The sequence below is a fragment of the Rana temporaria genome, chromosome 2, assembly GCF_905171775.1.
Source record: "Rana temporaria chromosome 2, aRanTem1.1, whole genome shotgun sequence".
Lineage (NCBI taxonomy): Eukaryota > Metazoa > Chordata > Amphibia > Anura > Ranidae > Rana > Rana temporaria.
Window position 1 is genome coordinate 262,450,078 of NC_053490.1, and position 14,979 is coordinate 262,465,056.

Here is a 14,979-nt window from a genome sequence, read left to right on the forward strand (position 1 = left end):
TATTTCTCACTAGCAGGGAGATCATCCAGTGGGAGTGTTGGCATCTGCACTGCACCCTGAACACCTGCATCTCACTTTTCCCCATCCTGTACTCAGTGGGAGCTGCTCAGGAGATCAGATCTGTGGGAGCCTTTAGGAGACAAGCTGTCACTTTTAAACTCATAAGCTGGACTTCTGTGTTTACAATTGATGGTGGTGAGCAGAGTGCAGAGCCAGAGGTGGTAGAACTGAGTTCCACCAAGTTCCAGCTGGAAAAAAAGCCCTGTGTAATAATCTTGGTAATTGGCATAGATTGCAAATGAAAAACACCACAGGTAGTGTAATGGATGAATAAACTGCAAGACTGTCAATGTGTGAACCTATCCTATCCCTCTAGCTGGCGGATTGCGGATTGCGAAAAAAATTGCGATCTTGATACTTAATCGTGCAGCTCATGTATTTATGTATGTACCGTGGGGAGAACAAGTATTTGATACACTGACTATTTTTCAGGTTTTTCTACTTGCATGTAGAGGTCTGTAATTTTTATCTTGGGTACTCCAACTGTGAGAGACGAAATCTAAAACAAAAATCCAGAAAATCACATTGTATGATTTTTTAATTCATATGCATTTTATTGCATGACATACGTATTTGATACATCAGAAAAGCAGAACTTAATATCTGGTACAGAAACCTTTGTTAGCAGCGCTGTAGTACCTTTACACTTTACTCTGTGTAATGTTATCTTTCACAATACAAAAAAATGATCTAACTTTTTACTGTTTTATTTTTTATGTAAAAAAAAAAAAAAAGTGTATTTTCCCCAAAAAATTGCTATAGGGTGTCTGAAAAAATAAAAATATATAATGTTTGGGGGTTCTAAGTAATTTTCTAGCAAAGAAAGATGATTTTAACTTGTAAACAACAAGTGTCAAAAAGAGACTCTGACCTTTAAGTGGTTAACCACTTAAGGCTGCATTCACATCTAGACGGACGAAATCGCGGCGTTTTGTCGCCGCAAATCGCGGTAAAAATAGCGGCGTTTTGTACCGCGATTTGCGGCGACAAAACGCGGGTATTGTCCGCCTAGATGTGCCCCAAGATGACCCCCTCTATGGAGATGATTGCCATCTCCTAGCCGAACGCTCGAAGACGCCTGAAAAAAAGGTCCGGGACCTTTTTTCACGCCGCAGGCGACAGGCGTCCGGCGTTCGGCGTGGAGATGTGAACCATCTCCATAGAGGGACATGTATTTCCAGCCCTCTGGCGGCAGAGGCGTAGCGCTACAGGCGTAAAAACGCCTAGGTGTGAATGGGGTCTAAGGACCTGCTCACGACTATATACGTCCTATTTTTGAAGAGGGATATCTCGGTAACGGCAGCAGCTGCTTCCACAATCGAGTTATCCATCTTTTCACGTGCGGGTCCTGTAAACGATAATGGTGGTATGTGCGGCGGATTTGCCGCGAGATCACTATTATCGGCGGCAGGAGAAAGGGCTCTCCCGCGCCCTCCGCCGCTTACCGGAGCCGTCGGCAGGGGCGATCAGGACCTGTCTCCTGCCTGCCGTGGATGTGAGTGAGGGCAAGATGGCCCCCACCCATCTCAATAGCATAGCAGGGCGGAAGAGACATCAAAACGTCACTTCCGCCCATGCTTCTTACCCACTAAGATACTGCACGCCGTCAAATGACGGCGGGCGGAATACCCTATTGTTCTGACAGGACGTCGTATGACGTCCTGTCATTTAAAGCCTCTAGGGCGCGCACACGCACCCGTCGCGTCACTGGGAACACAATGCGCGTGCCCGGCGGCCGCGATGGCCGCCGGGCAACCGCGATTGCCCAGGATCTGAGCAGGGACGTGGAGCTCTGTGTAAACACAGAGCTCTACGTCCTGTCAGGGAGAGAGGAGACCGATCTGTGTCCCTTGTACATAGGGACACAGATCGGTCACCTCCCCCAGTCACCCCCCCTTCCCCTACAGTTAGAACACTCAATAGGCTACACATTTATCCCCTTCCCCACCCCCTAGTGGTTAACCCCTTGGGCCCTACCAGTCACATTTATACAGTAATCAATGCATATTTATAGCACTGTTCACTGTATAAATGTGAATGGTCCCAAAAATGTGTCAAAAGTGTCCGATGTGTCCGCTATAATGTTGCAGTCCCGAAAAAAAAACACAGATCGCCGTCATTCCTAGTATAAAAAATAAATAATAAAAAAAAAATATGTCCCCTATTTTGTAGGCAATATAACTTTTGCGCAAACCAGGTTATTGCGTTTTTTTTTTTTTTTACCAAAAATATGTAGAATAGTACGTATCGGCCTAAACTGAGAAAAAAAAATGGGATATTATAGCAAAAAGTAAAAAAAATATTGTGGTTTTTTTTTTTTTTTTTTTTAAATGTACGCTCTTTTTTTTATTTATAGCCCAAAAAAAAAAAACGCACAGGCGATCAAATACCACCAAAAGAAAGCTCTATTTGTGGGGAAAAAAATGACGTCAATTTTGTTTGGGAGCCACGTCGCAAGACCGCGCAATTGTCAGTTAAAGCGACGCAGTGCCGGAAGCTAAAATCTCGTCTGGGCAGGAAGGGGGTGTATGTGCACAGTAGGCAAGTGGTTAAAGGCACATTTTCCTGTTGTCATTTTTTCAAATTACAATTTTTTTTTTATTGCATTTTAGTCTAAATATGAGATCTGAGGTCTTTTTGACCCCAGATCTCATATTTAAGAGGACCTACCATGCTTTTTTCTCTTACAAGGGATGTTTACATTCCTTGTAATAGGACTAAAAGTGAACCATTTTTTTTTTTTTTTTTTTTTAAACGGTGTAAAAATGTATAAAATAAATAAGAAAAGAAAAAATATTTTTTTTTAAAGCGCCCCGTCCCGACCAGGGCTGTGGAGTCGGGGTCGAGGAGTCGGAGTCGGGGGAAATTTTGGGTACCTGGAGTCGGCAAACAATGCACCGACTCCTACTAAATTTAGATTGGAATAAAAAAAAAAAAAAGCAAGTTTAAATGTCCCAATTCACAAAAAGTTATAATTAATGACTTCTCTACTGTAAGAATAAAGACCAATGCATGCAGTGCCTCACGTAACCGCAAAACGAACACGTTAAGTGACCGTGAAGAAGCATGCTTTTCATGTGCTTCACTATATGGCACGAAACGCACAATTAGGAGCTGCAATACTTATACTTTCCATAGTGTTGTGTTCTGCTTTTACAGGGAACGCAGCGTCCATGTGTAACCTAGCCTCTCACTGATAAGGGATTAAATAAATATGTTTTTTGCAGGACTAGAGAGTGAGACACTTGTATAAGTGAAGGGAATGGAGGGCCAATAGTTCAAGACTGAAGCTGTAAACCATTGGAAAAACTGCTGTCATTCAGCTAAGGCTATAAAAACTTGTAAACTCCGATTTTTAGCTTAAACTTTAAACATGACTATGGGATTCTCCTAGGAAAATCATGTTTTAGAATAAATGCCCCTTCCTGGATCCTCCCACTGCCCTATCTTCAGCAGCAGATTTGTTTTCATTGTGTTTGTCTTTTGCTTAAACTGTGCAATACAGTAGACTGTTGGCTTCCCAGCCAGTAGTCCTGTGGTAGGTTGCGTTTCTTTCCCTCAAGGAATGTGTAAAATACATTTGTATATTAATACAGAGGAGTCGGAGTCGGAAGTACATAAAACTAAGGAGTCGGAACATTTATCTACCGACTCCACAGCCCTGGTCCCGACGAGCACGCGCACAGAAGCGAACGCATACGTGAGTAGTGCCCGCATATGAAAACGGTGTTCAAACCGCACAAGTGTGGTATCGCCGCAATCATTGGAGCGAGAGAAATAATTCTAGCCCTAGAAACTCAAAAGATGCAACCTATAGAATTTTTAAAAGTCGCCTAATGGAGATTTTTATGGGTAAAAGTTTGACGCCATTCCACGAGTGGGCGCAATATTGAAGCGTGACATGTTGGGTATCATTTTACTCGGCGTAACATTATCTTTCACAATATAAAAAAAAAAATGGGTTGACTTTACTCTTGTCTTATTTTTTTAATTAAAAAGGTGATTTTTTTTTTCTAAAAAATAGTGCGGTTGTAAGACCGCTGCGCAAATACAGTGTGACAAAAAGTATTGCAATGACCGCCATTTTATTCTCTAGGGTGTTAGAAAAAATTTATATATAATGTTTGGGGGTTCTAAGTAATTTTCTAGCAAAAAAAAACTGTTTTAATCTTGTAAACACTGAGTCTGAAAAACAGGCAAGGTTGGCTCCCCTGCGCGAGAGCACGTAATATAACGTCGGCTCTCGCGCAGGCCACTAGGGGCGCGTGCGCGTCACCCGCTCGCCCCCGACACCCATGCGTGTGCCCGACGGACACGATCGCCGCCGGGCACACGCGATCGCTCGTTACAGAGCGGGGACCGGGAGCTATGTGTGTAAACACACAGCTCCCGGTCCTGTCAGGGAGAGAAATGCTGATCTTCTGTTCATACAATGTATGAACAGAAGATCGGTAATTTCCCCTAGTAAAAGATTTAAAATGTTTTGTTTTCTCTTCTCTTCTATGTGATACAGAGCTTCATTGTCTCAGGTCTTCTAATTCTGAATTGACTACTTTTAATTTATTTCTCTTGACAGATTACGATGGGTGAAAGCGAATTAAATAGGTCCAATGAGGATAACATTGATCTGTTGGCAAATACTGGGTTACCTCTTTCTTTGGTAAATGGAAAAGAATTGTCTAACTCCGATGGTCTGGAGAAAGTACAAAGCACAAAAATTGAAGATATTCTGGTGTCAAACCACCTGGTAAACAAGTCTCAAGAGAAAACATCTGGAAGAGAAGACACCAGACTAGGCCCACCTGATGGCCAACAAGACCCAGGAAGTGAAAACTACAAAGAAAAGACACTTGGTAGGTAGGACTACTGCAAGTGTAGAGCAGTCTATTTAAAAATCTCCCAGTGTAATTTCTGTGTGTTTTTGCTATATTCTTTTTGAAATGCTGAAGTTTTTATATTTAAAACGGATCTTCAGTCATTTTTTTTCATCTTTCCACCTTCTGCCCTTTGTTTTTAACTTTGGATAGTAAAACATATTTTTTTTCTGCCAGTAAATACTTCCTGGGCCGTATATCATGCATAGCTCTCACTCTTCAGAATGGCAAAGATGTTTTTATTACAAATTATGTGAGCAGACTGCAGTTCCTCTTTAAAGTTTAGTTTCTTTCTTTCTTTTTTTGGGATAGCATAGGAAAGGGTTTGATACTGCAGTTTATTTTGCTCTGTTCTGTTTTGCAGATTTCCAATGACTTCCTGTCCCATGCAACAGGAAGTGAGAGGAATTCTCTACAAAGTGAGGGGAATTTCCTTTATTAGAAAGCTGTCGTCAGACATGGTGCACCTATTGGAAGTTTGTCCCTTACCTCCATTTTTGTGACAGCGCTAACATTTTGGATTTTCTATCACCTACTGTCTCAGTGACAGTGTCTAAACAGGAGTAATAGAGCAGGTGAATTTCCACAGTGGTGACACAGATACAAATTTGTCTGAGGTTCTATCCTTTCCCCACTCTATTCAAAACTATAGACAAGTTTGCTTATGTATACACTTTTTTCTTTATCGTACATCACGGGACACAGAGCGGCATTCATTACTATATGGGTTATATGGAGTACCTTCAGGTGTAGACACTGGCAATCTCAAACAGGAAATGCCCCTCCCTATATAACCCCCTCCCATAGGAGGAGTACCTCAGTTTTTACGCCAGTGTCTTAGGTGTTAGTCATGGTTTAGCTTGCCTCCGCATCCTTGGGATTAGGTGAGCTACCGGTTCTGTCCAAAAAAGCCTCAGCGCTAAAGTGGTCAGTAACCGGACCCCAAACCCTTGGGGTATAGCCCATAATGCTTTTCTTTTTAGAGAGCTGGACCCTGGGCCCAGAACTTAGAAACCTTTGGGTGCCTAATGTTTTCTGTTGCCAGGGTGCTATATGGGCCCAGGACAGTGGATCCTTCATAGGAACCCAGGGCCTGAAGGTCTAGACATCCCCACGGAGATGGGGGAAGATTGGGCCTCTTGCTTGGCAAAGTCCTGCGGCATGGAGCAGGTAAGTGAGGGGAAAACTTGCGGAACTTGGTTCTTAGCAGGTTTTTTCTGGGGGGTCACAGGGGACATGCCTAAAGTTATGCACTGCATCTGGCAAACTAGTCACATATCATAAAGATAGGATGGCTCTCTATGTATTATTCCCCATAAGATGTGACCTCCCTTGTAGTGTTGGAAAAGCATTGAGTGGGGCCTGTGTTATATAAAAATATATGTGTGTGTCAGAGAGCTGTGCTTACCTGCAAGCCTCCAGGCGATGCTCCATTCAGTCTTCCTCCTCAAGGCCTGCAAAGCAGGCAAAACGCTGACCTCCTCATGGTTCCAGGCTGCAGGCTGCAGTTTGCTGGAACAGAGAGGTCCCTTCCTCCCAAACCCCCCCCCCCCCTGTCGGGAGGGGCATTTCCTGTTTGAGATTGCTGGGGGGGAAGGGCGGGTCAGTGGCTTAAAGGAAGGGGCGGCCCTTCCTTGTTTGTTCCATTCAATACTTTGGAACTGAGGAGAAAGACCAGAGCGGCAGCACGGGGGCGCCGAGGACACACAGTGGCCAGAAAGGATATTGCAGTCTTCAGAGGACTGTTTTTCAAGCCTAGAAATAGGCTGTTTCTTTCCATCTCATAGTTTTTCTTTGCAATACTACTCAGGGGGACAGAATGTTTTTTCTTTCCTGGATTTGAAAAAAAAAAAAAAAAAAAAAAAAAAAGTCATCTAGGGGAGAGGAAGCATTTTTTTTTTTATCCCCCAAACAGGTGTTTGGGCAATTAACTTTTATAGTTCCAAATACCAATAGGTAGCAGGTGTACCTCGGTATTGTACCATGGCATCCGGGTCAGAGGGTACAAGAGGTGGGGATTCCCCCAGAGAGTCTGAGGTCTCGGACAAAGCTATGCCGCTGCTTTCCCCACAGGGAGCCTTGGGGCCATCGGGATCTGGGGCTGGAGCTGACGCGGGTCAGTCCAACCCTAAGATGGTCACGGAGGAGGTATTACTCACCTCTTTAAAAGAGATGCAGAAAAGCATGGGTAGCCGCAGCTATGCGGGGCAGTAAGCGGAATAGATCTCCGTCGCCCGAGCGCGGACCCTCAGAAGAGGAGGTCCTTTCCTCAGGGGAATTGGACGACCTCTTGGACAAGGACCAAGTAGGTTCAGGGATCGAAGATCCGGATACAGAGGAGTCTGGGGCAGTTCAACTTGCCAGTACCAGATCTCCAGGTATCGACGGTTTCAGCTTTGGGCTCACTGAGGGCGCCTCAAAGCAATGCTGTGTTTCCGATCCATCCTCTATTAGAGGGAATTTTGTTCCAAGATTGGAACAAGCCAGATAAGATCTTCTTACCACCTAAAAGGTTCTCTGTCCTATATCCTATGGAAGAAAAATTTTCCAAAAGATGGGCTACTCCTGCAGTGGACGCAGCCATCTCATGTGTTAACAGATCGTTAACATGCCCTGTAGAAAACATACAGGTGTTCAAGGATCCAGTTGATAAGCGCTTGGAAGCACTACTTAAGAACTCCTTCACTACTGCAGGGGCAGTAGTACAGCCAGCTGTGGCTGCGATTGGGGTCGCTCAAGCATTATCGGATCAATTTAAGCAGATGCTTAAACTTATTCCGGCCCAGCAGGCAGAAAAATTTTCGGATGTCCCTAAGGCCATATGTTTTACGGTAGACGCAATCAAGGATTCTATCCAGCAAGCGTCACGTTTATCGTTATCCCTTATCCATATGAGAAGACTCTTATGGTTAAAAAGCTGGGAGGCTGAGCCCCCATGCAAGAAGCTCCTGGTAGGGTTCCCCTTCCATGGAGGACGACTCTTCGGAGAAGACCTAGATAAATACATTCAGACCATTTCAAACGGCAAGAGTACTCTCTTGCCAACTAAGAAGAAGGTTCAGGGACCTGCGTTTAAACGACAGTATTCCCCTGGGCAGGGGCCCTCTAATGCCAAGCAGTATCGACGGCCTCCTGCAAAAGCAAACTTCGGCTTCAACAGCAAATCACAAGGACAGGCTGTTAGAGGCAAAAGGCAGTGGTTTCGCAAACCAGCAAAACCAGCCCCCAAGCCAACCTTATGAAGGGGCGCCCCCACCCACGAAGGTGGGGGGAAGGCTGCGACTCTTTTCAGAGATTTGGGAAGCCAGCATTCCCGACGAGTGGGTACGGTCTTCCGTGGCCACAGGCTACAAATTAGATTTCCTAAGGTTTCCTCCTCCTCATTTCCAGAAGTCGAGGATTCCAAACGATCCGGAAAAGGGAGCCGCATTAAGATCGGCATTAGATCATCTACTTTCCCAGGAAGTAATAGTAGAGGTACCAGTCCTGGAAAAACAGGGGCTGGGTTTCTACTCCAACCTATTCATCATCCCAAAATCCAAGGGAGATGTCAGGCCAATTTTGGACCTAAAGATGGTAAATGCATATCTAAAGATCCGCTCATTTCGGATGGAATCCGTGCGGTCAGCAGCTGCCACACTCCAGAAGGACGACTTCATGGCGTCCATAGACATAAAGGATGCCTACCTTCATGTTCCAATTTATCAGCCACATCAAAGATATCTACGCTTCATGGTGGCTTCGCGTCACTTCCAATTCGTGGCGCTTCCCTTCGGGTTGGCTACGGCCCCCCGGGTGTTCACGAAGGTCCTAGCTCCGATCCTAGCCAAGCTAAGGATCCAAGGGGTCACGATCCTAGCATACCTGGACGACCTCCTAGTCATAGACCACTCGTCTCCCGGCTTGGAGCGAGCAGTGGCCCTCACGGTCCAATACCTCGAGGTTCGGCTGGGTCCTAAATCGAGAAAAGTCAGCTTTCCAGCCCACAAGGCAGTTGGAATATCTCGGCATGAGATTAGACACAGAACAACAAGGAGTGTTCCTACCTCTGAGGAAGGTAAAAAGCCATCAAGGAATTAATCCTACTGGTTCTAAGCAAGAAAGAACCGACTATTCGCCTATGTATGAGGTTACTAGGCAAGATGGTGGCCACATTCGAGGCGGTACCATACGCCCAGAGCCACACTCGCATCCTACAGGCAGCCATCCTGTCAGCATGGAGCAGAAGGCCACAGGCCTTGGATATCCCGTTGCCGCTCTCATCAAGAGTCCGACAAAGTCTGTGTTGGTGGTTAGACCCTCAGAATCTACTGAAGGGGAAGTCTTTCAGCCCAGTGGCTTGGAAGATGGTGACCACAGACGCCAGCCTGACGGGCTGGGGAGCAATTTTGGATGGTTGCACTCGCCAAGGTACTTGGGCAAAGCCAGAGAAGCAGTTGCCCATCAACATCTTGGAGCTCAGAGCTGCTCGACTAGCCCTCAGGGCTTGGACGTCAAAATTGCAGGGGTTCCCGGTGAGAATTCAATCAGACAATGCCACGGCCGTGGCATACATAAATCACCAAGGGGGAACCAGCAGTCAAGCCGCTCAGAGAGAGGTGAGCTTGATTCTCCTATGGGCAGAGGCTCATGTGCCCTGCATATCGGCAATATTCATTCCAGGAGTGGACAACTTTCAGGCGGACTTCTTAAGCCGCCAGACTCTATGGCCGGGGGAATGGTCTCTGCATCCACAAGTCTTTCAAGCACTCTGCCAAAGATGGGGAGTGCCGGACGTGGATATCATGGCATCGAGACTCAACAAGAAACTAGACAGGTTCATATCCCGCTCAAGGGATCCGATGGCCTGCGGAACCGATGCGTTGGTTTGCCCTTGGCATCAGTTCAAACTTCTTTATGCGTTTTCCCCGCTCCAGTTACTACCCCGCCTGCTGCGCAGGATCCGGGTGGAGCACATACCAGTCATCCTGGTAGCTCCAGCATGGCCCAGAAGGGCATGGTACTCACTAATCTTAAGGATGGTAGTGGGAGACCCGTGGACTCTTCCTCTACGGCCAGACCTGCTATCGCAAGGTCCGATCCTCCACCCTGCCTTACGGCATCTAAATTTGACGGCCGGAAGCTGAATCCCTGATTCTCAGGGGTAGAGGTCTGTCTCAGAAAGTAATCTCTACCCTAATCGGAGCCAGGAAACCGGTCTCTAGGGTGATTTATTACAGGGTCTGGAAGGCCTATGTAGGCTGGTGTGAGTCCAAGCGATGGCTTTCTCGCAAATTTACCATCGATAGAGTATTAAGTTTTCTCCAGCTAGGAGTGGATAAAGGATTGGCATTAAGCACAATCAAAGGACAGATTTCTGCTCTGTCAGTGTGGTTTCAGCGGCCGCTGGCCACCCACTCGCTGGTTAAGACCTTCCTTCAAGGGGTCTTACGTATTAGACCTCCAGTTAAATCCCCGCTTTGTCCGTGGGATTTAAATGTTGTTCTGTCAAGTTTACAGAAACAACCGTTTGAGCCGTTGGCTGATATTCCTTTGGTTCTACTGACAAGGAAGTTAGTATTTTTGGTTGCCATAGTTTCCGCAAGAAGAGTTTCGGAGCTGGCAGCCTTATCCTGTAAGGAACCATATCTTGTTTTTTATAAGGACAGGGTCGTTCTCCGCCCTCATCCTTCCTTCCTACTGAAGGTCATATCCAGTTTTCATTTGAACCAGGATTTGGTATTACCATCCTTCTTCCCTAAACCTACTTCCAGAAAGGAAGGGTTGCTGCATACCTTGGATATTGTCAGGGCCATGAAGGCCTATCTTAAAGCTACAAAGAAGATCCGGAAAACAGATGTGCTGTTCATTCTACCGGATGGGCCCAAGAAGGGGCAGGCAGCTGCAAAGTCCACCATTTCTAGGTGGATTAAGCAATTAATCACTCAGGCCTACGGCTTGAAAGGGTTGCCTCCTCCAGTATCATTAAAGGCTCATTCTACTAGAGCCATGGGCGCATCCTGGGCAGCACACCACCAGATCTCTATGGCTCAAGTTTGCAAGGCGGCAACCTGGTCTTCTGTCCACACGTTTACAAAATTCTACAAGTTGGACGTAAGAAGGAATACTGATACTGCCTTCGGGCAGGCAGTGCTGCAGGCTGCAGTTTGAGACCCTCGGATTCCGGGGGCTCCTCTTGTTTGAGTTAAATTTAAAAATTTAAGATTATTTTTCTCAACTAAGTTGGATTTATTATGATTTGAGTATATCTCTAAATTAAATCCTTTTGTCTTGGAGATGTTCTCCCTCCCCTCATTGTAAGCATTGCTTTGGGACATCCCATATAGTAATGAATGCCGCTCTGTGTCCCGTGATGTACGATAAAGAAAAAGAGATTTTTAATACAGCTTACCTGTAAAATCTTTTTCTTGGAGTACATCACGGGACACAGAGCTCCCACCCCTCTTTTTTGAGGACCATTTTGGGAGGCATACTGCTTGCTACAAAACTGAGGTACTCCTCCTATGGGAGGGGGTTATATAGGGAGGGGCATTTCCTGTTTGAGATTGCCAGTGTCTACACCTGAAGGTACTCCATATAACCCATATAGTAATGAATGCCGCTCTGTGTCCCGTGATGTACTCCAAGAAAAAGATTTTACAGGTAAGCTGTATTAAAAATCTCTTTTTTTATGTATTCAGTAGTGGTAATTTTTGCAATAGTAAATTCACATATGTGCGCAATACAGGGCTTTCATTTTGAGAAATCGTAACTTTTTTGTACAGGACACAGGCTCATTTTACCCCTTTCCTGACCAGGCCATTTATTGCGATACGGCACTGCATTGGTTTAACCACTTGCCGACCCGCGTATTGTAAATGTATGTCCTCTTTTTAAAGATGGATATCTCAGTAACGGCAGCAGCTGCTGCCCCAACTGAGATATCCATCTTTTCAGCGGGCGGCCGTGTAAACGATAACAGCGGTCTCCGCGGCGGATTCGCCGCGAGATCGCCGTTATCGGCGGCGGGAGAGGGGCCTCCCGCCGCTCTTCCGCGCCCTCCGCCGCTTACCGTAGCCGTCGGTAGCGGCGGAGGAGATCGGATGCCGCAGCCTGAGCGGTGAGGACTTGAGTGAGGGCAAGATGGCCCCCACCCGTCCTCATAGCTCTGCTGGGCGGAAGTGACGTCAAAACGTCAGTCCCGCCCAGCGTCTTAAAGAGACATTTTTTTTTTTGTCATTTGAAAAAATGAGTTTAAATGTTTTATTTTTTTTTTCTTGCATTAAAGTCTAAATATGAGATCTGAGGTCTTTTTGACCCCAGATCTCATATTTAAGAGGACCTGTCATGCTTTTTTCTATTACAAGGGATGTTTACATTCCTTATAATAGGAATAAAAGTGATCAATTTTTTTTTTATTTCAGTGTAAAAAGTAATAAAATAAATAAAAAATAAATAAGAAAACAAAAAAATTTTTTTTTTAAAGCGCCCCGTCCCAACGAGCTCGCGCGCAGAAGCGAACGCGAGTAGCGCCCGCATATGAAAACGGTGTTCAAATCACACAAGTGAGGTATCGCCGCGATCGTTAGAGCGAGAGCAATAATTCTAGCCCTAGAGCTACTCTGTAGCTCAAAAAATGCAACCTATAGAATTTTTTAAACGTCGCCTATCGAGATTTTTAAGGGTAAAGGTTTGACGCCATGCCACGAGCGGGCGCAATTTTTAAGCGTGACATGTTGGGTATCATTTTACTCAGGGTAACATTATCTTTCACAATATATAAAAAAATTGGGCCAAATTTATTGTTGTCTTATTTTTTAATTCAAAAAAGTGAATTTTTCCCCAAAAAAGTGCGCTTGTAAGACCGCTGCGCAAATACGGTGTGACAAAAAGTATTGCAATAACCACTTTTTTATTCTCTAGGGTGTTCGAAAAAAAATATATATAATGTTTGGGGGTTTTAAGTAATTTTCTAGCAGAAAAAACTGTTTTAGTCTTGCAAACACCAAATCTGAAAAACACCTAAGGTCTTTAAGTGGTTAACTGACAATTGCGCTGTCATGCAACGCTGTACCCAAATACTATTGATGTCCTTTTTTTCCCCCTTACAAATAGTTTTCTTTTAGTGGTATTTGATCACCTCCTGCTTTTTTTTTTCACTATAAAAAAAAAAGCATACAGTTTTGAATAAAAAACATAATTTTTTACTTGCTACTATAAAATATTCCTAATAAAAAAAAAAAAATTCTTCATCAATTTAGGCCAATATGTATTCTACATATTTTTGGTAAAAAAAAAATCCAATAAGGGTATATTGATTGGTTTGCGTGACAGTTATAGCATCTAGAAACTATGGAATATATACTGGATTTTTTTTATTTTTTTTATACCATTTAATGGTGGTATACCATTTTATACCATTAAAAGTTATAGACTCTACAACTATTGGATATATTTAGGGACTTTTTTTAATACGGTTTCTACTAGTTAAAGCGGATGTGCCACTAAAAAAATATATTAAAAGCCAGCAGCTACAAATACTGCAGCTGCTGACTTTTAATATAAGGACACTTACCTGTCCTGGAGTCCAGCGCCGATCGCAGCAGATGACGAGCCGATCGCTCGTCACCCTGCTGCTCCCCCCTCCATCCACGGTGAGGGAACCAGGAAGTGAAGCGCTCCGGCTTCACTGCCCGGTTCCCTACGGCGCATGCGCGAGTCGCGCTGCGCCCGCCGATTGGCTCCCGCTGTGTGCTGGGAGCCGAGTGTTCCCAGCATACAACGGGGGACGGACGGGAAGCGAGGAAAAAACCCGTCTTTTGCCCGTATCGTAGGGCCGGAAGTGGGTGCAGATACCTGTCTGTAGACAGGTATCTGCACCCCCCTCCCCCCTGAAAGGTGTCAAATGTGACACCGGAGGGGGGGAGGGTGCCGATCAGCGGGACTCTACTTTAGAGTGGAGATCCGCTTTAATGATGGCGATCAGCGTTTTTTAGCAGGACTACAACATTGTGGCAGACAAATTGCACCCTAAGACCACTTTCAGGCGCTTTGGCGTTAAAATAAGCGCCTGAAAGAAGCCTCATCTGCAATCCCAATGTGAACGCCCGAGTGCTTTCAGAGCCCTTTCACACTGCCAGCGCCCAAAAAACGCTGGTAAAGCTCCACTAAGACCCCTTTCACACTGTGGCGTTGAAGCGCTTTGTCATTAAAAAAAAGTGGGAAGGGGGCTTTAGGAGCGGTGTATTCAACACTCCTAAAGCGCTGCAAAGAAGCTGCTTGCAGGACTTTTTTTGACACCCTGCCAGCGCAGCGCCTCAGTGTGAAAGCAATCGGGCTTTCACATTGGGATTACAGATGAGGCTTCTTTCAGGCGCTTTTTTTTAAAGCCAAGACCCCTTTCGCACTGGGACATTTTCAGGCGCTTTAGTGTGAAAGCACTTCATGTTGGCATTGCAGATGCAGCTTCTTTCAGGCGCTTTTTTTTAACACTAAAGTGCCTGAAAAACACCCCAGTGTGAAAGGGGTCTAAGTGACACTTTTTTTGTGGTCCATTGACACCAATACTGTGATACTGGGTCACAGTATAAATGACACTGGAAGAGAAGGGGTTAAAACCAGGGATGATCAAGGGGTTAAGTGTGTCCCTGGGAGGTGCTTTTCTGTGTGGGGGACAGATACACTGGAGAAAAAGAGATTTGTGTTTCGGCATAGCTTTTAGCTCTCTTTTGCCCCCTGACAGATCAGCGGTTTGCCTTGTTTACATAGGCATACTGTTGCTCCATCTCTCCACTGAACGATCGGCGGGTCGCACCGGCCACGGGTACGCGATTTTGTGCAGCCAGGGTGCCCTGCCACAGTGTATATGCGGTGGGCGGTAAAGAAGCGGTTAAAGTGTCGCTAAACCCACATCTTAAAAACTATCAAATGGTGTACTACATGCTGTTCATACTCGGTCACTTTGAGATTCGTTTTCTGTATTTTGAAAAAAATACCTGGTTGATTCTGCTGTTCTCTATCTCCCCCTTCTTGTCCATGTCCCCAATTCAGCTAGGGATTTTGCAGT

General features: G+C 45.3%; 1 protein-coding gene across 1 annotated transcript in view; it reads left to right on the plus strand.

Annotated features, from left to right (window-relative positions):
• TXLNG (taxilin gamma) overlaps positions 1 to 14,979 on the plus strand; it is a 79,262-nt gene that overhangs the window by 19,303 nt on the left and 44,980 nt on the right. The window contains exon 2 of the mRNA XM_040336872.1: positions 4,637 to 4,913. Coding sequence (XP_040192806.1) covers positions 4,637 to 4,913 — 277 coding nt within the window. The remainder of the gene's footprint in view (positions 1 to 4,636; positions 4,914 to 14,979) is intronic.